This window comes from Pavona decussata, unplaced genomic scaffold (genome assembly GCF_977016875.1).
Source record: "Pavona decussata unplaced genomic scaffold, jaPavDecu1.1 SCAFFOLD_155, whole genome shotgun sequence".
NCBI lineage: Eukaryota > Metazoa > Cnidaria > Anthozoa > Scleractinia > Agariciidae > Pavona > Pavona decussata.
This window is the reverse complement of record NW_028145567.1, coordinates 1474298-1500561: the sequence shown is the minus strand read 5'-3', so window position 1 is coordinate 1500561 and position 26264 is coordinate 1474298. Positions and strand designations below refer to the sequence as shown.

The 26264-nt window shown below is 39.4% G+C and overlaps 1 protein-coding gene and 1 pseudogene across 1 annotated transcript; both read left to right on the top strand.

The window, feature by feature from the left end:
- Positions 1-14559: 14559 nt before the first annotated feature.
- On the top strand, positions 14560-15339 carry LOC146465781 (uncharacterized; annotated as a pseudogene).
- An 8627-nt stretch (positions 15340-23966) lies between these two features.
- Positions 23967-24934, top strand: LOC146465780 (uncharacterized). Its single transcript, XM_085128267.1, has one exon. It carries the CDS (start codon positions 23967-23969, stop codon positions 24690-24692), a length of 726 nt encoding a protein of 241 aa, XP_084984393.1. The 3' UTR covers positions 24693-24934.
- Positions 24935-26264: the final 1330 nt, after the last annotated feature.

Sequence of the window (26264 nt, the reverse complement as noted above, 5' to 3'; positions counted from 1 at the left end):
CACCTCTTGTTACAACTTTAAATCTTTACATCAGCGCTTGATAAGATAAGATATTTACGCGTACAGAAACTAAGAACGTTCCATTTAACTAAAGTTTCAAGAGTCTTCATATGTGATCTTTATTAGGCTGTCCCACTTAGGCATAATAAAAACAAGAAAGAAACTTCGACAGATTGTGTCTCAACTGTGTTTTAATTTTCTTTAGACCTTTGGGTGTTTGTACTTTTTTTTACAACTGCGATTAACTCTCACGCAAAACGTCCTCGTCGTTTAACCAATTCTGCAGAGTATGGGTTTGGAGGAGCTCGACTTGGGTCTTACTAGCGCCATAAGAGGTTTATAAAGTTTTAACAGGAAACAGCCACTTAAGAGTTTTAACCGCTTAAATTAAGCGGATTTGCATCAAATTTAGTTTAAGTAATCACCAACTGATTATTTGAAAAAAGATAACGTTGACGCATTAAGAAAATTCAATGTAATGTCCGGTGCAGAATACTTAATTAGGTTGCCCTTCACGACTGCATACACGTCACGTTTCGTGTTTCACGATGCGAGTTTGTATCAGAGGAAAAAAGGGGTCCTGGACTCACGCAGTCTCAAAAACAAACCACGCTGTTTTAAACAACAACGGACTGAAAAGGAAGAAGACATTGAAAAACTGTGATTTGAATAGTAAAACTTGATCAAACTCTGGAAGCGAAGGGACTTGTCAGACTTGTTGAAATAATCGTTGTAAAGAAACAGAACAATAATCGATAGTATTTTCGATATCAGTAAAATTGAAATCCTTAAGGCTTAAACTTTTATAACCAAACTACGGACTGATTCGCTGCAAGTTTTATTCGGCTGAAGGCTGTTGATTAGAACTCATACATCATGGCATTGTTTGTTGCAGCTGGTGTACAAAGTGGTTCTTAATTTTATGTGTACAGTTGAAATCCTGGCTTCTGAAGTATCAAATGAAGGCTTACTAGTGTTTCTTTCATGCGGCGTTGTTTGCATTGTAATTTTTTGTACAAATAATTTGAAGCTAAAAGGTTCTTTTTGTTCAAGTTGAGCTTGGATATTTTTTGGACTGAAAGGCTAAGTTTTTCTTACAGGAAGTTTACAATATCTCTAAGAGCATCAGGAAGTTCTTTGTTTACTTTCTGTTTCCACTTTAAAGAAGACTTTGAAAATTTGGCATAAATGGGGCTTTGTTTGTTTACTCGCGGATAAAAAAAAATTATTAGGATCTTAAGTTAAGATTGCACTATCATGCCGCTGCATCTAAAAGGGGAGTTTTAATGATCTCCACGAACTAATGAAACAAGAATACCAGCCCTTCTAATGACTGTTTGGCTCCATTATAGAGAGAAACGTCTAGTGGTATAACCGTAAATATAATTCTTACCAAGCCATATAATAAATGAAGACGTAACATTGATCAACGAGATATTTGATTGTCGGTCTGAAACTTTTACGCTTTTACCGTCATTCTTATGCACATCCATTGGTGTAATCTTGGGAAAATGTGCACCACATCGATTCTCTTTGCTTATGTGACGTTCAGTGTGATTTCGGATGTAAAAGCGCTCGTCGAACAGTTCGGAAAGCACTTCTAAAAGGTCGGCAAAGCGTTTCACTTTGCAGTCGTGGGCGTGGCTTAATTTGTTTACCCCTAGTAAAAGGTAACAAAGTAAAACAAAATATTTACTGATTGATTTCACAATTTTTATTGGTGATTAAGTTGTAAATTACTAAGCACGTTAAAAAGCACGGTTATGAAAACCTCTACTAGAAAGGGTTGCAAGATCGCTATAACTAGAAATATTCTGAAGCTCACTAGTCAAAGCAGTTCCAGAACAGCATTTTGAACTCGTAAATGATAACACAAGCATGACCCGTCTTTTTTTATTTTGCATTTCCCCAAACGTTTCCGGAATTAGAGGTTGATGAAAGCTCTAATGATGGCTAGTTTTATACTCTGCCGCCTAGACACTGAACCACAAAGAAAACTCTGCGTTTGTGGAACAGAGATGACCAATGAATAAAAAGCTGTACCGACCTAACAAAGGGAACCACTTTTTTTGTAAATGAATCGACCATTGAAAGTTAATTGCAATTTATGTTTGGGTTAGAAGATTCAATGGTCAAGCTATTATGAGCGGAAACTTTAAGCTGAAAGAGTAAACACAAGTGTTGTTTTTAGAGCTGAGTAAAACGTGACAAATATATTTTTTTCCACTTATTAAGTGACTACTCTTGTTTCGGTTTAAGAACAACAGAGTACACGAATTATATGAAGTTTCCGAATAACGACATACCACCAATTCCCAAAGCAACTTTTCCTTTTCTAAGTAAACTGTATTCGTTCATTTTGCTCTAAGTGAGTTTGGTTTGGGCTTAGCTATGGACCGCGTGTTAACACAAACAAGACCCTAAACCTTCAAAGATAAATATGCAGCTGCAGAGTATACCTAGATTCTCTAAAAGTCCGTTTTCGTGAGTTCTCGCCAAGCGCCGACTTCGTTGCTCGTCTGAAGACTTCTTCGTTTGTCAATTTCGACACCGCAGGCTATACCTAGACTTTCTCGTGATTTCACGCCTAGCGCAGACGCCGCAGAGTATACCTTCTCAAGTCCGTTTTCGTGACTTCTCGCGAAGCGACGACTTCGTCGCTTGTCTCGAGACTCCGTCTTCGGTCGCACACTTTCGGCGCCATAGAAAGTCGACTTGCCGCAAGTCTAAAGCAGGGCGCTAAAGAGTACTTAATTCGCTCCTTACATTTCGTAATTTCATGACAGCAATTTGTCAGTTACTATTGTTTAAAAAGAATGCAACGACATAAAATAGTATTTAAACAAATGGAAGGTGCAGGCTTCCTAAAATAAGTAATAGAACTAAAAAGCCAGATTTGCATGGAAATAATTTGCATTGCAAGGTTAGAAACACGCATTATACGCAAACAACACAACACACAAGATATATGGGTAACAAAACCTAACAAAAGGAATAAAACTAACAATTTAAAGTAGGCAGCAATTGCAGCAATTGGATCATAATAATGTTTTATTAATGAAAAATACCATTGTACCAAAAAACGTAAATTGCGCTAAATTTGCAAGTGTTCAAAAGTACATATCGTTAATTAGGGACTAGGTTACAGTAGTGTATTTACAACTGGGCATAAATACTGTAAATATTAAATCTAGTAGTTGTAATTTCTAAATAACATGGCCGGCAAGAAACTGTTCTGAGCTCGTTCGAATCCCGCAACGCTCGCGTAGTTGTTTCATCCATTCTTCTGGCACTCCTAGGAGGAAGGGGGTGCTGTAAACGCGATGATGGTCGGCAGATCTTTCCAAAAGTCCTCTCGCTTAAGCTATCTCGCCTGGAGTCGAGACAAGGACAGTTAGCAATTGAGAGAGCATCGGCATACGACTGAAGTATTGGGCGGCGTTGAATGCTCTCAAGGCGATCAGAGACACATTGAGGGAGTGCTGAGTGCCATATGCGGCAACACTACTCAAGCACGGCTCTCACTAAGGCAAAGTGAACGCGCACGAGATCTTTTGGAAGAATTCCAGATTTCCTCAGGATTCGTATAGAAGGGATAGGCGTTTGGAGGCCTTACTCATAATGGAAACCACTGCGCATGAGCGGACCATTTTAGAGAGTTACTAATGACTGTTCCAAGTAACTTGTCGGAAAGTTTCAACTTGTCTGACAACTCAGCCGTTGATGGTAATGGCAGGTAGTCGTGGCCTATCCTTTAAGAAGCCTATCCTTTACCTTGCATTTCTTAGCGTTTAACTTCGAATTGTTTTTCTCTGACAACGCGGAAATATAGTTTAGGTAGCTATAAAAAAATTGGACCGCTGATGCGACCCTGGGAAAGAAACTACCCTTCAATCAGGAAATGATCTTAAACGTGATTCCTGCCTCGCCTCCACGTGCTGTTGAGGAAAACAGGCGCGCAGGGATTAACGGGAAGGAGACAATAGAGCGACGCGTGTCCACAAATTGCTCGCAAACCTTTTGACAACTTCTCTGGCACATTCGGAGCACCCTTTTTTTCACGTTAACAAACTTTTCGTGGAAATTTCTTTTCATTCTCATTAACTTTAACGACTTCGAGTGCCTGTTAGCCTTATATTGAACATTGACGACATTTTTGACTAATAACTGATCACATAACTTCAGTGGCAAATATCGTGTTTCAAAGTTCACTTATACGTTCTCGATTCAATTCATTTTAGCCTTAACATTACCATTACATGGAAATTTCCATGCACCTTTAGCAAAGGATTGTTGAAAGTACATGAAAATTTCCACTGATGTACATTTAGCAAAGGTTTGTGTAAGGAAATGTCCATGCTCCTTTAGCAAAGGATTGTGTAAGGTACATGGAAATTTCTGTGTACTTTTAGCAAAAGATTGCGCAGGATACATGGAAATCTCCATGTACGTTTTAATCGATTGTGAATTTCCATGTACATCTCTTCCTCTTTTGTTCAAGACACCGTTTTGAAGAAGCAGTTCAATTCTGACTCTAAGAAACTTACGGTGAGGTAAGACTTTTGGCCGGCGCGTAGAAAATCATAAAATCATAATTATGTCAAAAGAATAACAGATCAATTTTACTGTATTTTCAAACCCAGGTTCATTTTTAACGAGAAAACAAACAAACTATAAAATGCACTGCGGTATGGGCTGGTATCGTTAAACTATCGGCTTATGCTGACACAGGATTCAAGAAAAATCTACTACAATAACGTTTTGTAGTTTTCGCTAGATAGGCTCGGCAAGCCTTCGAAGACTTGGCAAAACTGAACAACATGAAAATTACTGTAACAGTTGTAATCGTCCCGTTTTAGACACATAACATGTGGTCTTAAAATATATCACATTTGTCTCCGGTCTCAGTTATTAGTTTGTTTTTGGGCTGATGGAATAGTTACTGCTGAGACAACTTACCATTGGAAAAAAAATGGAAAAAGGAAAGACAAAAAAGAAGAAAAGACTAACAAAAACAACAACAAAAATCACGGAATTAAGTCGATTTCATTCTGTACACTCTGAATAGCTAAAAAGTCTACAAAAAAAAGTTTACTGCAAGCAATACCGAGAAGGTACAAGCTTCTTCTTTGTCTCTTTGTTGTACTTGTCTCCACCTTTAATGGACAGCTTTACGAACAAACATGAGTGTCTTCAGCATGTTACTTATGCCATAGCCTAAGTTTGACCTTGTGAATATAACCACCCTAGTTGGTTATTAGCGTTGTTTACATTTTTCAATTTCAGTTGCTGTCACTGAGCAACTTGCTTTAAACGTTTTATCAGTTTCTCTAGGCTACTTAGTGCGCAAAATCCAGTATTTTTGTACTTAATTTTTCTAATTTTCTTGTATGCTTCCTTTAGATAGATAGTTGTTGGTCTTATTGCTGAGCTTGTTATTGAATACAGCCCTATGAAACGGTATCAGTCCAGACTGTACCATTGTTAGAAGGCAAGGCTTCCATCAGTCATTCCTCCACGAACCTTTCTGACTAACGGAAAACCGTTAAACATTTTCCGAAGCAATAACTTAGTTATTTTCAATTTAGTTGAGGTAGCGCCCAATAAAACGTCCGAAGTTGTAGCCTGGTCACAAATTTGGACCGTAGGCAAACTAGACGGTGCTTATTCAACTGGTTTCTAAACTGTTCACCGAAGCGACTCTTAACTACAAATGTGCGATTCATTGAATATTACTCGGCAAACTAATGCCGGATACATGATTCGTTAGAAAAATTGATTTTTTATATAAGTTCAAGGACAATACAAAGGTTTCAGAGTAATGTGGGTAGAGGTAAGATACGCATTTCTGCCCATGATCTATAGTATTGAACCACATAATCCATTAAAACGATTTAAAAAAGGGAAACTCTCAACATTTCCATGGTGCAAGCAGATTCTGTGTCAAGCTGGTTTATACGATGCTTATTTTGACTTACCAGGAGAAGTGGGATGGGAAGATCTCTCGTCAGAAGCACCCAAGAGCTTCGTTGCACCGCGCTTGTTGCATTGTAATTGTAGCTTCACCTAAAAAGCTGGGCTGACACCTCCACTCTACTCCAGTTTTTTTTAAAAAATCCGTTAGAATTCACGCTTCCGGCAATGTTTTCATCAGGATTATCGTCTTCACCACCGCTACTTGGTTCAAACAGCTGACTACGTGATATTTAGGAACCATGAGATGAATCGCAGTCGCAGCTACTCCCTCTGGTCCATCCGTGTCTTTGAGCTGAGGTCACTTGTAGCGAGGCTTTTCACTGCATTAGACATTCTGAAAACCCGTTTAGAGTTTTCTTCATTTGGTTGAAAAATTGTAGAACTAGAAACCCTCTTTGTCGCCATAGACCTACGAACAAAACAATCTCAGAGTTCCTTCTGAGTGATGGCAGACTTTGCTCCTTCCTCGCGTGCCAGATCTGATAAGTGACATGCGAAGTTATTTGCTCGCACACGCCCTTCCGATACCGATATTGTCTGTCGTTGTTTTAAAAGTGCATATTCAACGTGCCCGAAATGATTCTTGAAATACGAAAACTATTTTAAAGAAATGTGCATGTATCGTAACAGGAGACGAAGTAGTTTTACATAATGCCTTCTCTATGAAATACTCAGATCGTGTTTACACATAAATATCACTTACAGCAACGATTCAACAGTTTGAAAACATACCGTGAACTGAATATAATATGCCAATAAAACATGTCAATCAACTGTATCCACTTATCGAAATGGTACATTGATAAAAGCACGCAACACATGATACTAGAACGCACATACGAGAGTCATCGATCGGAGCAGCAGTACGAAAAATCTGCATGCCGTGCCAGAATCGAATGGTTCCGCAACCAAGTGGCATTTTGAGTAGGAGAGCGAAATGGTTAGAATAAATCTTTAGAGACTTTAGAAAAAAGGGGCTTTAGATGAAAATATCTGGACTAGATCAGACGGTAAAATATTTTTTATTTATTTCATTTATTTATTTATTTATTTATTTATTTATTTATTTATACAGGAACATCTGGTTCAGAGTAGCTAGTTTGAAGGGAGTCCTGGTTGAATAATAAATAACAGAAAAAATAAACAGAAAATCATTACAAAATAACACACCGATAAAAAAACATAGAGACACTATGATTAATGGGATACTAGGGACACTGTAACTAGTGGAATATTAGCGTTTGATGCCTGGCGTAATTCAGTGGCGTGAATTTGGTGAGCGTACTAAAATTCTGTCAGCAGGTATGTTGGCTCTGTTCCGTGAATGCATTTATAGACAAGGGTCAACGCATTTTAGGTAATCTCGGCGTGCTTGCTTGATTGGACCAGCTAAATACTGTGAGATAAATACTTAACTTCTAGCAACTTAATGCTTTAAGTCTCAAAATAGTCCCATAAGGGAGAAACAGAAAATTTGATAAGCTATGAAACTGGCGAAGGTTCCTGAGTTACTGTAATGTAACACGGTTTAACTAACTCCTGTACTAAATTTGTGACAAAAATTGACCTGAGAATTTTTGCTCTTCTTTCCAGGATCTATTGCAGCTGCTTCTGGAGAAGTTGGAAATTTTAATTGTAACCAAGGGAGGATGAATCCTCTCTTGTTGTAACATAGTACAAAACGATAATTGCGTCTATATTGTAGATTTTTTGGTTTATAAATTTAGTTAGGGACCATTACATAGGGTTAACCTCATGGTCGTCCCTTTACAATATGTCATGCGTGGGATATTTGAACAAAGGTTTATTATATTATTAAAAACTTTTGTCGTTTAAACGGAGAATTAGAGAAATTCAGAATTTAATTAGACTCTAATTAGGTAGCTTGTCGATTCATTCTTCTGGCTTGATGTTCTATAAAGCCAATCTAACTGAATCATTAAAGAAGGATTCAAATAAATTTTAATATACTTAAAATTTTGCTCATATTCATGGTGTCTTCTCAGTCTTTTTCAATCACTTGGCATCAGTAGAAATCAAAGTCGCGAACAGATCCACGGACACCTTAGGGGGTACCTGTCAAATCTTTCAGGAACTGTCACTACCGAATCCAGCCCACCACCCTAAGATCTCATCAGAGACAATAATCATAGAAGAGATCAAACAGCAAACTGAATACAGTCAACTTGATCCCTTTATTGCGGCCACCCTCGGGACCGCGAGTTAGCCGGTGTCCTTGATAGCGAGAGTCCGTAATAGCAGGAATTTATTTCAGTCAAACGTCTTTAATTTGTTTTTGCCGGGGATTTAGTTGCTGTCCGTATCATCGGGGCGTCCATAATAGCGAGGTGTCCGCAAGGCGACAGTTGACTGTATATAGACTATATGTAACCTCTCACGCGCGCTTGGAGAAAGTTTAAGTCAAACCAATTTATTCAGGATCCTTCCCATGTCTCATCAGATCAATGAACTGCTATTTTAGCTAAGGAATCAAATTGAAATCAGTCAACATACGTGCATTTAACGATCCATGCCTTTTTACCAAGAAATCAAAAAAGTTTTAGCGGTGACTCTCGGACCAGTTTCATAATTTTAAAAGAAGTACGAGATGGTAATCGTCCCGGCAAGCTCTCTCCTTTATCTTTTTTCGTAAAAAAGCGAAAATCTTTCTTTGTTGAGAGAGAAAATGAAATCGATTAAAGTTAAAGGGAAAGTATCACGCGAATTTGCTGTCATTTCAAAACCCAAAAATGTTTGTCTGTCAACAGAACAAAAAAAATGGTTGTCTAGTTTTGTTATAAATTTTCACCCCAGTGTAATAAAACCGCTGTCGATTAATGCCTCTGGCCAAAGACGGAGTAGGTAGAATGGATTGAAACTTGAAAAATTCGAGGCTAACGTTTTTCAAATTCTCGCATTTTTGTTTCCAAAATGCGCTACTCCAGGACACGAGTTGTTTCTTTCAAGAATTGAGTTTATTTCTTTTCTTTCATTGCGATAATTGTTTTGTAGCGAGGTCTTATTTCATCATTTTAAACAAAAGAAGTAAAAAAATCCTGTGACACTTCCTCTTTAATTTCTAATTCAATCACGTTTCATTATAACAATGTTATATTCATTCTTTGTTTCTTTTCAATGAAGATCATGGAACTGTAAAATGTCAAATGATCTGGAAAATATCTGTCAAAACTACCGAAAGGAAATAACAACTGAATCCTAAAATGACAGTCGAAAATATATATTTAATTACATAAGCTTCATAAAAATATCAGCTGCTAAACGATTTCACATTATTGGACGACTGAGGCAGATGCCGCAATTCCCTGGCCCTAGAATTGAAAGCACGGATGGAAAGGACGTAGGAAGAGAAAAGCGATGCGAAGAGATACGAATGAGCTATTGAGCGAACTGAAGAGAGAATGATCTCTACTGAGGATCGTAATTTTTTTTTTTTAAACATATTTTATTGTCGAAGTTTGCCCTAAGTGAAAAAAAAAACTCATCGAGAGGGCTCACTTCGAAATAACATTGAATTGAAAAATTAACATTAAATAATAATTAGTCAAAGCACAGCAAAATTAACAAAAAGCAGCATTAAGCAATGCTAACAGGTGGAAAATACACATCTAGGTACCGTTCAATAAAATCTCTTTGATTCAGATATAAAAGACTGGACATGAAAAAATAGATCATTGTTTTGCTTAGGAGAAAGTAACTGTGATCCAAACAGAAAAACTGACACTTTTTGTGCTTTAGACATGGAAAACCACCTGTCAGCAAATATGCGAGCAGCAGAGGAGAGCAGATTAATTCTAGGGGCAGAATAAAGTGGACATTCAAGAAGAAAATGCTTAATTGTCTCGCTGTAGAAACCACAAAAACACACGGGGCTTTCTTTGCAGGATCGTAAGTTGCGCAACGCGTTGAAGTAATTTTTACCAGAGTGGAATAAGGAGTTAAAATGACCAGACAATTAAGTTCTCACATTTCTATACGGCTAATTATTTGATTTTCGGGGCTGCCTCAACAAATGAGCTTCCTTAACAATTTTTCCTCTTCCCTTTTTCGGTCAGGGACTTTTGCAGTTATATATGTACCCAGCTAGTTAAAGAATCTGCGAAAAGTAAGCCTGAAAAAAATTCAGACTTGAACAGTATTCGATCCCATGACCTGGGCGATATACTGGGTGCGATGCTATACCAACTTAGCTATCAAGCCAACTGGGAGCTGGTCATTTTGTGAATTCGTAACATACCCGTGGAGGTGATAAGATGATAGTGAATACAATGGAACCCCGCGTTACGACCACCTCGTTAACACGACAACTTCGATCACCATCTTTTTAGTGTTTTGTTTTCATAAACGCTGAGTAGGGGGCATTTGTCACAAAGAATAAGGAAATACTTAGACTGTTCACAGTTCCCTATTTTTCCGTGGGATTTTCGAGACTCGTACGCTTCGATCAAACTCCCGCCATCAGTTTGTAAAGACGAGCGCAACCTGGGGAGAGTGTCTGAACTACCAAGGGGGGCCCTTGTTAGGGTACTTTGAGTGGGGGAGGAGGAGCGAGAAAAATAGAGAAAAATCCCTATTTTTCCGTCGCCTCCCCACTCTCGCTCCCTTCGGTAGTTTAGTCGACACTCTCTCCAGGTTGCTTTCGCCATTAAACCAACATGGCGGAAGTTTGATCGAAGCGTACGAGTCTCGAAAATCCAACGGAAAAATAGGGGACTGTGAACAGTCTAGGAAATACTGGAAAGATACAAAGGTCTAGTTCAATTTGAACTACAAGGAGCCTACAAATGGAAACTTTGATCTGACTGTGCTAAAGAGGTTTTATTACAAGCTGAAGCTAACTTAACTTAATTAACTTGACATATTTTGACTGTATATATTGTAAATGTCGTGTTATGAATTTCTTTTTTACTGTAATATTACCGTAATTCTTATCGCCAAAGGTAATAAATAAAGGTATTTATTATTATAGAAAATCATGGTGAATCAGAGGAAGAGTGCTACACCGGAAAGATTTTTTCAAGGACAGACGGGGTTATAATTACAGGGTGTTAATTCTGAACAGTTCACCACAAGGCCCAGTTAACTCAGAACATTTTAAACTGAAAATTCTTATTGTTCTGTTATATGATATGGTAATAAATTTAGCGCAATCTTTTCTTTTCGAAAATTAGAACTCGAGAAAATTAAGCACATTACTTAACTACACTTTTAGCCATGTAAGCAACTTAAGACTGTCTTAAAGGGTTGTGAAAAGAAAGCCTGAAAAAAATTCATGTTTGAACTGGGTTCACCCTGTAGGATACTGGTGCAGGCAGTACTTAACCAGCTTCATGAGATCCGAGCTGGTCAATTTTTTTAAGGAATCGAAGTGATTTCTTTCTCCTGTAAGTAAAGATATAAACTTGAGACAGCTTCCATACTTACGTTTGGTCACTTTCCAGGTGATTCTTTTCCCTATTACTAGTCATAACAGTACTATATCACTAGAACGCCTTAACGCATTTTTTAGCAAACAGTTTATGAAGTTGAGTAGTGTTTGTTTTGTGGTTCTAGCCGATTGGGAAATTTTTAGTTGCGTTACTTAATATATTGTTTGTTGTGATCGTCATACTGCAGGTCTTGTAAGTTACGGTTCATTTAAAGTTTAAGCTAGACCACATACGTATTTTACAAATCCTAGAATGTGTCGATTATTTGAATAAATATTTCACACTTTAAAAAATGATTCCCACGGTAGATATGCTTGGGACTCTATACAGCTGACCTTCAAAGCGTCTTCCCGATTCGGGAGAACTCAGTATTCGCTTCTATAACAGAATTGGGTTTTGATTAAAGCTGATTTATTGAAACCAAAAATCTCCTAGATGGCTTGAGCCATCAACTAAACACATCTGAAAAATCGATTTCAGCCAGAATAGCACCAGTTAAAGAAGCATTAATTAGCAACGGTAATACTGCATTTCGCTTTTCAGAATGATCGATAACACCGCTGAAAAACAATGAATGAGAGGGCGCCAATGAAGCCTATCTAGCACTTCTTTTGACTGCAAGCAATCTCTCTTTTGCCCGAGAATCCGGAAAGGGGAATAACGCAAACAACTGAGCGAGGACGATATTCTAGGGGCGTTAAGTGCGCACGAGCGACTCGTCCCCCGAATATCGTGCTCACTCAGGTGAGTGGTCACGTGGTGGGAGGGAGAGAACAAGCTACAGAAAAAAAAATCAATGATACAAACTCCGAAATGATCTATGTTACAGACTTCAAGACCAGTGCTTGGGTTTGGCCGTTAAGGGCTTGTTTGGAGGCTAAATATTTCAGCATATCACAGGTAGCCTTCCCACAGACGTCTTCTATTTCCTTTGAGCAGTAAGAGAAAACAAATTACTTTAGTATTAGAATCGCAGTTTTTAAGGACGGTGCCTACTATTGTTACTGTGCACACGTTCTGCGCATCGTGAGATACTCGGGTTTCCAATAGGTAGTGCCTACTAACACAGGAATATTTTTGCGCGGTTTAAAACTATACGGAGGAAGCAGAACTTAGCAAATGCTTTTGGTATCTCAAAAGAAATTTGGGGATAACCATGCATTTTTCAGAGATAATTACGCTTCAATTTAGGAAAAAATCCCATACATTGCTTTGTATTTTGGCGTTTTCTAGAGATACTAATGTTTAATTATCTCTGAAAAATGCGTGGTTACCCCCAATATTCTTTTTGGATTCCAATAGGCCTTGCTAAGATCTGCTTTTCCCGCATTGTAATAAACCGCACAAAAATACTTCGGTATTAATAGGCGCCGTCCTTAAGTTGTAACACGACCCCACACATGCCACAAGCTATCGCTTTGAAACTCATCGTGTATAAATAAAAGTTATGGTATGGTATGGTATGTTATGGTGTAGTAAGAAAGAAAAAGGTAACCACCGGCTGGAAAAACATTCGGCATATATTATCCCGCCATAATCGTAAATTGAATTCTTTTTGACAAAATTGTTAGGGATATATACTGAAGGAAAGATAAGCAACCAGAAACCATAGTTAATTATTTGAGGGACTGGTTATGAAACCTTGCCATGAAACAATGGTGCTGCAATTTATGTTGGAAGAACCGCGACCTTGCACAATCCTTTGTTTTAATGTCCACACTACAGTTTAATATCTTAACAGGAACGCTTCTATTGGTCAGTTCGAACACATTTCAAATTCTATTGTGGTTTGTGCACGGTCAAGGTCAAAAATGCTAACAAAAATATATAACAAAGAAGTTTGTTATGCTTCATGACCATTGCCTTTTATGCAAGAAACCAAGCAACAAAACCGAGAAGAACCTATACGGCAGCGGTCAACTGACACTTACCGTTTGAATTAAAACTGAACTTCTTACCGGGGCGTACGAGCTGCTTTGTTTGAAGGACTGTTTTCCGCCGCTAATTACTGATGGTCGTCCCGGGGGTGGGGGGGGGGGGGGGTACTCCTCGGAATTCTTGGTAGGAGTGTGCCGCCCGGGTCTTCAAATCCCGACCCTATTTCAGACCTAAACATGCCATTCTCCACACCCGTTTTCAGACCTGACCTCTAAAATTCATACCCGTTTTCAGACCTGATAATTATGCATCAGTGCCGAACGGAAGTTGACGCAAGGAGTAAAAGTAAGCTGGAATGACATAGTTTATCTATTTCTTTTTCGCGCTATCCGTTAGTCGTTCCAGTTACGTACTTAGAAGAAAAATATGTTGGTAAGCTTTCGTAAATGTTCCCGGCCCCAAAAACCCGACCCGATTTCAGACCGTCATTGTCAAAATCTATACCCGTTTTAAGACCAAAACGGCTCAAACACCATACCCTTTGGGGCGGCACATACCTATATACCTTATATAGGGGAGTACCCCCCCCCCCCCCCGGGATGGTCGTACAGTAGCCAGAAAAAGGATTGGATTAATCCTTTGAAAATAATTAATTTTCCTTTGTGTGTAGGAGCATCACAATTCATTTCGCTTAGATTAGCTGCTAAATACTTAGGTCAGTGTTTCCCAGTAGTAGCTGATGAAAGCCTTCGGGATTAAGGAATTAAGTAAAACATTTTGTCGCCGGATAGCAGATTAGATTACTGAGAACCCCCTTGGAGACCATCTTATCAGGAATTGTAATTACCCTCAAGTAAAACTCTCTGAGTGAGTTAGTGGCGTAGCCTTGTTGGGAGATTTTTGTTTTGTTGGAACTGCAAAGGAAAAGAACATGAAAATTATCTGTGCAGGACTGAGCAAAACTGGAACCACGTCCATGGCCAGAGCTTTGCGAGAACTTGGATTTACTGTGTATGACTAAATAATTAATTTTCCTTTGTGTGTAGGAGCATCACAATTCGTTTCACCGCTTAGATTAGCTGCTAAATACTTAGGTCAGTGTTTCCCAGTAGTAGCTGATGAAAGCCCTCGGGATTAAGGGATCAGAGGTAAAACATTTTGTCGCCGGATAGCAGATTAGATTACTGAGAACCCCCTTGGAGACCATCTTATCTGCAATTGTAATTACCCTCAAGTAAAACTCTCTGAGGGAGTTAGTGCGTAGCCTTGTTGGGAGATTTTTGTTTTATTGGGACTGCAAAGGAAAAGAACATGAAAATTATCTGTGCAGGACTGAGCAAAACAGGAACGACGTCCATGGCCAGAGCTTTGCGAGTGCTTGGATTTACTGTGTATGACTGGCCAGAGCACAGTACGATTCATGGCGATGAATGGCTGGATATTTACTTAAGAGGCAAGTTGCCTGACTTCGCTTCAATGTACGGCGATGTTGATGCAGTCACCGACCTTCCACCAGCATTTTGGTATCAAGAAATCTCTGAGGCTTTCCCTGATGCAAGGGTTATTTTAACCGTTCGAGACAACGAGGATGTCTGGCTAAAGAGTTTTGTGAGGCATCTCGACTTGGACCAGAATCTCAACGGCAGCGGATTTATGGCTAAGATGCTCATCAGGTGGGGGTTTGCGCCGTAAATTTTACACATTGATAGATGCCTTGGATGGTGCTGCATTCGGCAGCTTGAGTCCAGAATCGAGCGTTTTATTCAAGAAGAAATATCGAGAGCACAACGAACGGGTTCAAGCCATGATTCCAAGGAAGAAGCTATTGGTGTTTAACGTAAAAGAAGGCTGGAAACCTTTATGCGATTTCCTTGGGTGTGAAATTCCGGATCAAGAGTTTCCCTGGCAAAATTCAGGATTGACTGATTCGTTGGAAAGGCTAGCAAAAATGCGGCAGGAATTAATGTTCAAAGTTATTGCCATCCTTGCTTTTTTGTTCGTTCTTCTGGGCATATTTTGTTACTTCTTTGGGTACTGATTTTGCTTATACGTTTTTTTCTGTATTAGTGATGTAGCTCCTTTGATATTACACTGTTAAACTTGAAGCTTGTGAAGGCATACATTAAAACTTAGTGATGTTGTGCTTTTCGTGTAGATACCGCACGAAACCGCGAGAGTCATGACATTTGTTTGCAATGCTTTGTTTTATCCAGTTGTTATTTGTTTAAGAAAAGCCGGTAATTTATTTTACGAATCGCGCGCTCTTGGCGATCACGACAGCGCACGCAACAGAGCAAATCAAGCAAAGTCAAACTGTTTTTAGTTTTTTTGTCACAAGTCGCAAGCAAGATCACAAGAAGTTAAGTTCAGGTCAAGTTTAAGTTTAAAGTGCAAGAAAGTTCACCAAGAAAAGTCAGAAACAATCGTTCCAGCAATTCGAATTTTAACTGAATAGCGTTCTTAGCCACGCTTTTAACTTAAGTTTGTTGCTTTGTATCGTTTTGAACTTTCATTCATATTAACGCACTCAATGTGACTGTACTTAGCGTTTTTCATTTAGTTGTTTTAGCCATTTGCATATACCTTTTTTAGGGTCGTTTAGCGTAGCAATTATTTTTCATTAGCGTAATCTCGTAACACTTGAGAAATTTGTAAACCTTTTAATCTTTAGTTCCGACGGTTTTGAGAGACAAATCAAACCATTAAAGGCCTAAAACATCAGTACGAGAGACTGTGCTCGTTTACGAATCGCTGGAGCTACAGTGAGAACTTGCCCGCATCCAAAAACCAAGAATAGGCTTTATCACGGTTTTCGACGCCATTTTGACGAGTAGGCAAACACGTCTTGAAATAACAGTGTTTGTATGGAAATCCGATGTAAAATAATTTTCATAAAACATCGTTCCTGAAAAATTCATGAATTGGAAACTTTAGGCGCTATGCAAAGGATTTAACAGGAAATACCTGAGGAATGTAGCTGTGCTATAGAAAGCATCTAGTTGCGTTTTGACATTTCCATACTAAAGTGGTGCGACAACAAGGCTATTGATTGCACGATGGTGCAATAACAAGAAAACATGGGTTTTTCTTCTTTTGAACTTGCTCTTTATTTCTCTATTTGTTAAATAATATAATTTTATCGCTTAATAGTTAATTCTACGGTTTCTTACGTATTTTATGAAAGGAAAAGAAAAATTGCGTGAGCCCATACATCGAGCCATACACGCCATGCGAAAGATAACAATGAACCGTGATAAACAAACATCCTGCAATCTTCCTGCAGCGAGATGCAAGAGCATAAGCGAAATCTCGAGTATAGAAATACACAGATCTTGTGTCTTCATAAATGACATTTATTTAGCGCTACCTGAAATCTTGCAGTTAATCCGAGCCGATAAACCTAATCAAATGTCCCGGCTAGCATATCAAAAACTATTCTTATTAAGTACGGCTCAGAACATGTCAGAATGCTCCGTGATAAAACCTCCATTCAGTATATTGGAGAATTCCCCCTCACGATCAAGACGAACACCATTAAACGGAGCGGTCGCATCACATTGGCCCGGAAGAATCTATGGAGGGGACTATTGGAGAAAAATGTGATTGGATCGTACCGTATTGCTTTGTATTCGGTGATACTATGAGTCTACCAGTACGGTACTAGGTCGTACCCGGTAGGATGTTATATCGAAACAGCGATGGTATTATATCGTACCCAGTAACACAATTAATCCTTCGACATGCTATTATATTGTAACTCTTGAATAGTGCAGGGACCACTTGTACAAACTGAGCAGCAAAGTGAAGCCGGATCTTTGTGTAGATCAGGATCAGCAATGTTGAATAAAACGTAAAATGAAATGCAAGGCTGATCGGAAATATTGGGCAATAAAATTATTTTATTGCCCAATATTTCGGTTAGACAATACTTACCTTCTTCAGGGGCGGCAAAAAGCTAGGTAAAAATTGGAAATACACGGTTACAATATTTAAAGACGATACAAATGAAAAGTTGAGATGTGATTGGTTGATAAATAAAGAAAGCTGAAACGTGTACAGTAGACAGATTAAGTTTCATCGCGTCTGCTTATTCCATAGGGTTCAAGAGTCTTGCCCTTGGAAATTAGAAATGCTTCTCTGGCTTTCCGAATGCTGTCTCTGTTAGAGTTAATGAGTTCTAGGGGAATGAGTTGTATGTTTTTGATTGAATGGCCAGGAAGAGTGAAGTGATCTGAAACGGCGGTAGGTTGATCGATGTGACGTTGTTGAAGGGCTTTTTCGATTGCGCGTCTGTGTTCGCCAAATCTGTCGCTTAGATGTCGTTTAGTCTCTCCTATGTATTGTACCTTGCATTTGGAGCACTGTATCATGTATATGAGAAGATGAGCACGTGATGTGATGTCGTATGGATCTGTGTTCGTTTGTAGAGAAAAAGGTGTAAAACTGATGCGGTTCCCTCCGTAATAAAGGGACACGTTTTGCACTTATTTCTGTTACAACAGAAAGCTCCCGGTGTCTTGGGAGGTGGTCTACGGTGTTTGGCCTTGACTAGTATGTCACATAGGTTGTTGCATCGGCGAAACGATATGAGAGGAGGAGAAGGGAATGCTGCTTTGCATCGCTGTGAAGAACGAAGAATGTTTAAATTGTTCAGTGAAAATGATTCGACGTATGTTAGGAAGGGCTGGATTGAACGTTACTACAAATGGGATCCTGTTAGATTCATTTTTCAAAGATGTTTCGAGGGTTTTGCTGCGGGAAATTTGACGAACTTTCTCTATTTCTTCTTTAATAAAACGGTGTGTATATCCTCTCTTGATTAAATGTGTCGTGAGTGCGTCGGAACGTTTGTTGAAGAACTCGTCCGTGGAACAAATTCTTTTAAGTCGTAAGGCCATGCTGAACGGAATTGATTGTTTGGTATGAGATGGGTGGCAAGATGATTTAAGGAGATACTGATGTTTGTCTGTAGGCTTAACATACAAGTCAGTTTTCAATCTGCCGTCGATGAGCATTACGTTAACATCAAGAAAGGGGATTTCGCTGTAAGAGAAGGAACTCCTGAATTTGATAGTAGGATGTAGGTTGTTTAAGTATGTGATAAAGCTATTCAATTGATCTTCGCCTTGTGTCCAAAGGAGAAAAATGTCATCGATGTAACGCCACCAAATGAGGCGAGAATGCGTAGCAGATGCTAAGGCGTTTTCTTCAAATTTCCCCATGAAAAGATTGGGGTAGGATGGAGCCATTTTCGTTCCCATCGCTGTTCCTTTGATTTGTCTGTAGTGCTGTCCGTTGAAAGTGAAAGTATTGTTGGTGAGGATCATGCGAATGAGATCACAGAGTCTGGTTGTCTGGATAGTGGGATTGACTCGTCTGTCCAGAAAATCGCTACAGGCTTGGATTCCGTCTTTGTGAGGTATGTTGGTAAAAAGTGAAGATACATCAAGGGTAACGAGTAAAATACCATGAGGTAGTGGACCGATGATGTTAAGTTTGTTGAGAAAGTGGGTGGTGTCTTTTATGTAAGAAATGAGTTTGGTACCACTGAGTGGTTGAAGATGAAAGTCGACGAACTGAGAAATACGTTCTGCGGGATGACTGTTGCTGGAGACGATGGGGCGACCAGGATGACCTTGTTTGTGCAATTTAGGAATGGTGTAGAAGCGTCCTGGTTTAGGAGAGTTTTCTTTGAGGTATTTAGCTGTCTTGTCATCAATCATTTTGTCAAATTGTAGACCGGAAATGTATCTTTTGACACATTCGTGAGTGAGTCGAGTAATGTCTTTGTCCATTTTTTTGTAGAATTGTCTGTCATTGAGTTGTCGAAGGCATTCATTTTCGTACCAGTCCTTGTCCATGTTTCAGCTTTCTTTATTTATCAACCAATCACATCTCAACTTTTCATTTGTATCGTCTTTAAATATTGTAACCGTTTATTTCCAAGTTTTACTTAGCTTTTTGCCGCCCCTGAAGGAGGTTCGTATTGTCTAACCGAAATATTGGGCAATAAACTTATTTTAGCTGTCCGATCAGCCTTGCATTTAATTTTACGTTTTATTATATCGTACCGATGATGATATGTCGTACCCAGTGATGCTATATCGTACCCTGATGTAGTGATGTCGTACCCGGTGATGCAATGTCGCATCCAGTACTGATGCCCCATCGTAGATGCCGGCAAACATTATGGTCAGCGGGTTTATTTTGCTTAGACAGGATCACGTGATATTTTCGAAGGAGGCCATTTTTTTTTAATTTTGGCGAGAAGTCGGTAGAACCACAGGCAGACCACCCTCTGTTTGTGTGCTGTAATGACTCTTTGCAACTTGAGACTTTATATTCTCGCGACACGATCGGTTGAAGTTTTTACTGAGTAGCGATATTTAAAGTCGCCTTTTGGCCTTTATGTTTTTCAATTTCAATTTATTGCTTCCATCACTAATACATTGTTGTTCATGAGAACTACAAATAAAATAGTGATAAGGGAGTCTATAGAAAAGCAAAAAAATGCTTGAACTATAGATCCCTTTAGATTGAGGTCAACTGCAGCTTAGCTAGATAATTATTATTAACTAAAAATAGTTTTGATGATGAGAAATAGAATTGTTGACAATATTCATATATTCTTATATTCATATTTACACATCTGGTATTATTACTAGTCAAGATTTCAAGAAAATAATCAACGAAGCAATAAAATAGAACATTGTACTTAATTAGAGGGAAAAATTTGCAACTGTTGATTTGTCAAGAATATTTTTTTTCATTTTTCTCTTATACAAATGTAATGCTTTGATTTTTCGTGTTTTATCATCAATGGTGTTCCATATTTTTGGACCTTGATAGGCCAATGAGTATTGACCAAGTTTGGAAGACTTTCGCGGAAGATGACAGTCATTTGCATGTCGTGTATCGTAACTATGTATTTGGGAATCAGTTGAGAAAAGATATGTCATATTTTTTGGAAGCTGATTATTATAGAATTTAAACATAAAAAGAGAGATTTCTAGCTCAGTCCGGCAGGGTTGGGTATTTGAAGCGCAACGGTCGCGAAGCGTTGATTGGCTGATTTAAAATGGACTGCATGCTTAGAATTCCTTTGGTCCCTGACTTTGCTACAGATCATAGTTTGAAACCTACCTGGAGGACTTGAGCTCCGCTTTTCTTGAAGGAAATTTGACGAATGAAGCCCAAACTCGGCCACGACATGGCGAAATATGTATTTAATCGGATCCGTTGAAAAAACTGCAAGATTTTTCAAATTTTGCGACAATTCCGGTTTGAAGTAACGACCCATAGCGGTCGCCGGCGGTTTCTTGCCTGCCTTTACTCCCTTTCCCTAGTACCGGTCTTCGGCCGGCAACACTGTAAAACAGTAAACGGTCCAAAGAAGGGTTTATACGGCTCGGAATGGCAAAAAAACACCACGCGTGACTCAATCAACATTTCCTTGAAACTTTATTTCAACAGAAAGGTTAAAAGACGATTTCTAAATATCGCTACTCAGTAAAAATTTCTACCGGTCGTGTCGCGAGAATATAAAGTCTCAAGTTGCAAACAGTCATTACAGCACGCAAACAGAGGGTGGTTGGCCTGTGGTAGAACAAGCAAATTTTGATTTATCACCAAAATATGGAAGGTCAACATCAGTCACCCTTTCAGCTGGTTAGTGTAAACATCAGAGCAGTGTTGAGTGATGTTATAAATAAGTTAGAAAGTACAGAGTATAGCAACAACATCGGGACGACGAGATAAAACGTATCTGAGAAACGAATTAAAGCTACATTACATTTACATTTAGAGTTAAATTTATAATACATATATTGGACGGGCTTGTAAACGGGGGGGGGGGGGGGGGGTTTGTTTTGACCTTTGTAATTTGAGTGTCACGATGAGTGTTACGCAATGGCGTAAATAGGCCTTATCACGGTTTTCGACGCCATTTTGACGGGTAGGCAAACAGGCTTGAAATAACAGTGTTTGTATGGAAATCCGATGTCAAATAATTTTCATAAAACATCGCTTCTGAAAAATTCATGAATTGGAAACTTTTGGCACTAGGAAAAGGATTTTGAGAACAAAATTGGAGGGATGTAGCTGTGACAGAAAGCGTCCAGTCGTGTTTTGAACTTTCCATACATTTCCCTGTACTTTTTCCCGCGAACTATTTTTGGTAGCAGCTCACGGCTGGTTCGCTATACAGACAAATGTATGGAAAGTTCAAAACACGACTGGACGCTTTCTGTCACAGCTACATCCCTCCAATTTTGTCCTTAAAATCCTTTTTCTAGTGCCAAAAGTTTCCAATTCATGAATTGTTCAGAAGCGATGTTTTATGAAAATTATTTGACATCGGATTTCCATACAAACACTGTTATTTCAAGCCTGTTTGCCTACCCGTCAAAATGGCGTCGAAAACCGTGATAAGGCCTATTATAAGGGTTTGTATGGGAATTTTACGAACGTGTTTTGGAATCAAAAATAAAGGGCATGAATTGGAAAAAAATGGCTTACCTTGTCTCCTTGGTATCTTGCCAGTGTTTGTGTGCCGTATTTTGGCCATTTCAGCGCGATTTAGTGGGTTTTAGGTTTGCCGATTTCCTCTCTATATATAATCTCCCCAAGGTAGGTTACTGCAACGCGAGGCTCGGCAGATCTCCGAATAATAAAACAGCCGTTAATTCGCCCCAAAAGCTCCAATCGTCTCGAAATTCCACATAGAGCTCGCACCATAGCTCCTCTAACCACTCGCTTCCTTCATTGGACGAAAACGTCCGCGGAACGGGAATTTCACCCGGCAAAACTCAAGACGCTTGTCCATCACAGACCTTCGAAACATGCTTGATTCATATGTTCCGTGCACCGACGGTTGGAAAATCGCCTTAGCAGCCAGGCCTCCAGGTTCAAATCACTTGCCCACCCGGTGGGACAGCGGTCAATTCTCGACCACAACAATAACACTCTCCCTCCGGGCCCTGCCAAGAGCGGATTGTCTCCATTGTGTTACATTCACCAATCGGAGCACGACAGAGTCGTGAGAAGTTCACCGCTTGTCATCAGCAACACAAACAGTTCAGTTTACATGTGAAAATCCTTCGCGCTGGCGGGAAGTCGTAGAGCAGCGCAACTGTACATGTCGCCGCAAATATTTTAAACTCGTGACACATAGTGCAGATGCGAATTAATTTCTGTCTTAGATCTCAGTTTTTATGCCTTTGCCAATACCCCCAGTCAGTTTTCTTAAATATAAATATAACTTCCGCTCTGGTGAATTGACTTGTTTCGGCGCTTTGTCGAAATTTTCGCCGCCTCGATTGCGGTCGCGATGTTTTGAAAGCATCTTCAATAGAGATGTTCGCCGTACGTATGCGTGTTAAACCGCTTTCTCCTTTTCAATTCAAACGACGAGAAAATCCTCTATTTAAATATTGCTTTACTCCGATTGGTGAACGTAACACAATGGAGACAATCCGCTCTTGGCAGGGCCCGGAGGGTGAGCCAGTTAAAGTATAAGCTTATAACATTTTTTGTGAATTCAGTTAGGCTTTGGCATGGAATCCCAAGCAAAAAAGTCCATTTTGAAATAAAGATGTGTTCATTTTATTATTTGTTTTACCGCTTGCGTGACGGGGTTAATCTAACCAATATATCGATGCAAAATCTTATACTGATACAAGTTAAGTTTAACCAAGCTATTGGTAACTGGTATGTAAGTTTATTGTGATATCCTGTGAACTGTTTGGAATTCTGTGAACTAAAACAAGCGGTAATGTAATATATGCGTTTACTAAATAACCTGAAGTTTTCCGAGGCACGATCGACTGCCGGGCCTTATTGTATTTGTTCATGTTCGCCGCTGGTGGAGTTTTCTAGTCAGTTGTTGCAATGCATTTCTGGCATTGCGCAAAATTTCTGTCGTTCTGGAGAGAACATTTTTCTCGGAAGTTTGCTCCTACACTTTTCAAAAGCTAGCTATGGAGGAGCAGACGACGCGAAGAGCAAGTCAAATCTCGTGATGTCAACTTCCCACCTTTTCTCGTAAAAAACCCCGCTGACAGTGCTGTTCGCCGGCATCCGGACGTTTACGATATGGCATCACCGAGTACGACATTACATCACCGGGTACGACATCAGGGTACAATATAGCATCACTGGGTACGACATATCATCATCAGGTACGATATAATAGCATGTCGAAGGATTAATTGTGTTACTGGGTACGATATAATACCATCGCTGTTTCGATATAACATCCTACCCGGCCGGGTACGACATAGTACCGTACTGGTAGATTCATAGCATCACCGAATACAAAGCAATACGGTACGATACAATCACATTTTTGTCCAATATTCCCCGGGCCTCCATAAGAATCTCTTATACAAAAGGAAAATCGCTTTAAGACACGCTCGTAAAAGCAAAAATTAACACAACGAACGCTCAACGGGCGGTCAGAAATGTGCAAAAACTTACGTCTTTCTCACTTCGCTGATACATGATTGGCCCCTTCAATAGACCATAAAAAAAAAAAACAATGGGAAAGGAATGTGGTTCGAATGTGAGCAGCCGTTAGTCTGGAGGAGCTTTGCGTGACGAGACACAGAACGTCTGCGTGAGCGTAGCCTTGTTGGGAGATTTGTGTTCTGTTGGACTGGAAAGAACATGAAAATTATCTGTGCAGGACTGAGCAAAACTGGAACCACGTCCATGGCCAGAGCTTTGCGAGTGCTTGGATTTACTGTGTATGACTGGCCAGAGCACAGTACGATTCATGGCGATGAATGGCTGGATATTTACTTAAGAGGCAAGTTGCCTGACTTCGCTTCAATGTACGGCGATGTTGATGCAGTCACCGATCTTCCACCAGCATTTTGGTATCAAGAAATCTCTGAGGCTTTCCCTGATGCAAGGGTTATTTTAACCGTTCGAGACAACGAGGATGTCTGGCTAAAGAGTTTTGTGAGGCATACCGACTTGGACCAAAATCTCAACGGCAGCGGATTTGTGGCTAAGATGCTCATCAGGTGGGGTTTGCGCCGTAAACTTTACACATTGATAGATGCCTTGAATGGTGCTGCATTCGGCAGCTTGAGTCCAGAATCGAGCGTTTTATTCAAGAAGAAATATCGAGAGCACAACGAACGGGTTCAAGCCATGATTCCAAGGAAGAAGCTATTGGTGTTTAACGTAAAAGAAGGCTGGAAACCTTTATGCGATTTCCTTGGGTGTGAAATTCCGGATCAAGAGTTTCCCTGGCAAAATTCAGGATTGACTGATTCGTTGGAAAGGCTAGCAAAAATGCGGCAGGAATTAATGTTCAAAGTTATTGCCATCCTTGCTATTTTGTTCATTCTTCTCGGCATATTTTGTTACTTCTTTGGGTACTGATTTTGCTTATACGTTTTTTTCTGTATAAGTGATGTAGCTCCTTTGATATTACACTGTTAAACTTGAAACTCGTGTAGGCATACCGCACGAAACCGCGAGATAGTTGAAACTCTCGCTCTCGTTTCGCACCTAACTATCGGCCACTATCGGCCGCTCTCATCGAGTTTGAACATGCTCAAATTTTTGTCGATAGTCGCCGATAGTTTTGTCTCGTTTGGCACCCCGCTCGATAGTTGCCGATAGTTTTGAGTTTTTAACTTTCATTCGAATTAACGCAATTCAATGTGACTGTACTTGGCGTTTTTCATTAAGGCAGATTTAGTTGTTTTACCATTTGCATAAACTTTAATTTTTACCTTTTGTTTATGGTCGTTTAGCGTAGCAATAGCCCTTTTCACGGTTAATTTTTCTCATTTGTATTACAATGTTATCCAACGTGGATGCGAGGCAATTTCGGGCTAAAACTACAAAATAGCCCGAAATTGCCTCACATACATGTTATATTTCATTGTAATTCAAATGAGTAGAGTTAACGTGAAAAGGGCTATTAATTTTCATTAGCGTAATCTCGTAACACTTGAGTAATTTGTAAACCTTTTAATCTTTAGTTCTCACGGTTTTGAGAGACAAATCAAACCATTAAAGGTCTAAAACATCAGTATGAGAAACTGTGTTCGTTTACGAATCGCTGGAGCTACAGTGAGAACTTGCCCGCATCCAAAAACCAAGAATAGGCCTTATCACGGTTTTCGTCGGGTGTCAGTAAAACGCAGGGCCGGGGCCGGGTTCGGGGTCGGGGTCGGGGTCTCTCTCTCTCTCTTTTTTTTAAATTTTTTTTATTTTCAACATCACAGGTCATTTGTGGGTCAAATAACGATTAAAGCCAATATAAAAAAGTTAATGTGATTTCGCACAACAAATCATCAAAATTGCGGCGGTGACCTACTGAAACTATAACTTGATATATTTTTAAATATCCAGTTCCTGATATTTCACGGGGTAAGTGAAATTTATCATTATTTTCATAGCAAATCGTTATTTTCATGTTTTTATGGTAATTACGAAGGCGGCGTTTGTTGACAAAAGTATAGTGAAAACTTCTTCTATAATTTTGTCCTTTCAACTGCCCAAAAATTTTATTGCATATTCTTACAGATGAGACATTGCTATTTAACTGGGATGCAATTTTAGGATGCCAACTAATGTATCTTTAGCGATACTTTGCTTTAAACTCAGCCATTTTTTGGCATTTAAAGAGTAGTGAAAAAGGATTTGTAACGGATTTGTAACGTTTTCTTTGAAGATTTTCTTTGTAAGGAAAATTGTTAAAAGTGTGCCCTAAAATGGCCGCTGAACGCCCTCTCAGAGCGGCGAAACCAAGATGGTCGCACTACAGCTAAAATACGAATCGAACTGAGCTAAAAGTTATATTTATGTGAATCATTTACATAGGCCATTCTTCTGACAAAGTTTGACGGATTTCATTTTTTCTCGTCCAAACGACGATAGTCGATATTAATGGAGGGCGGCTCTTAAAAGCGTGCCCTCTTGCCGGTCACGACAGCGCACGCA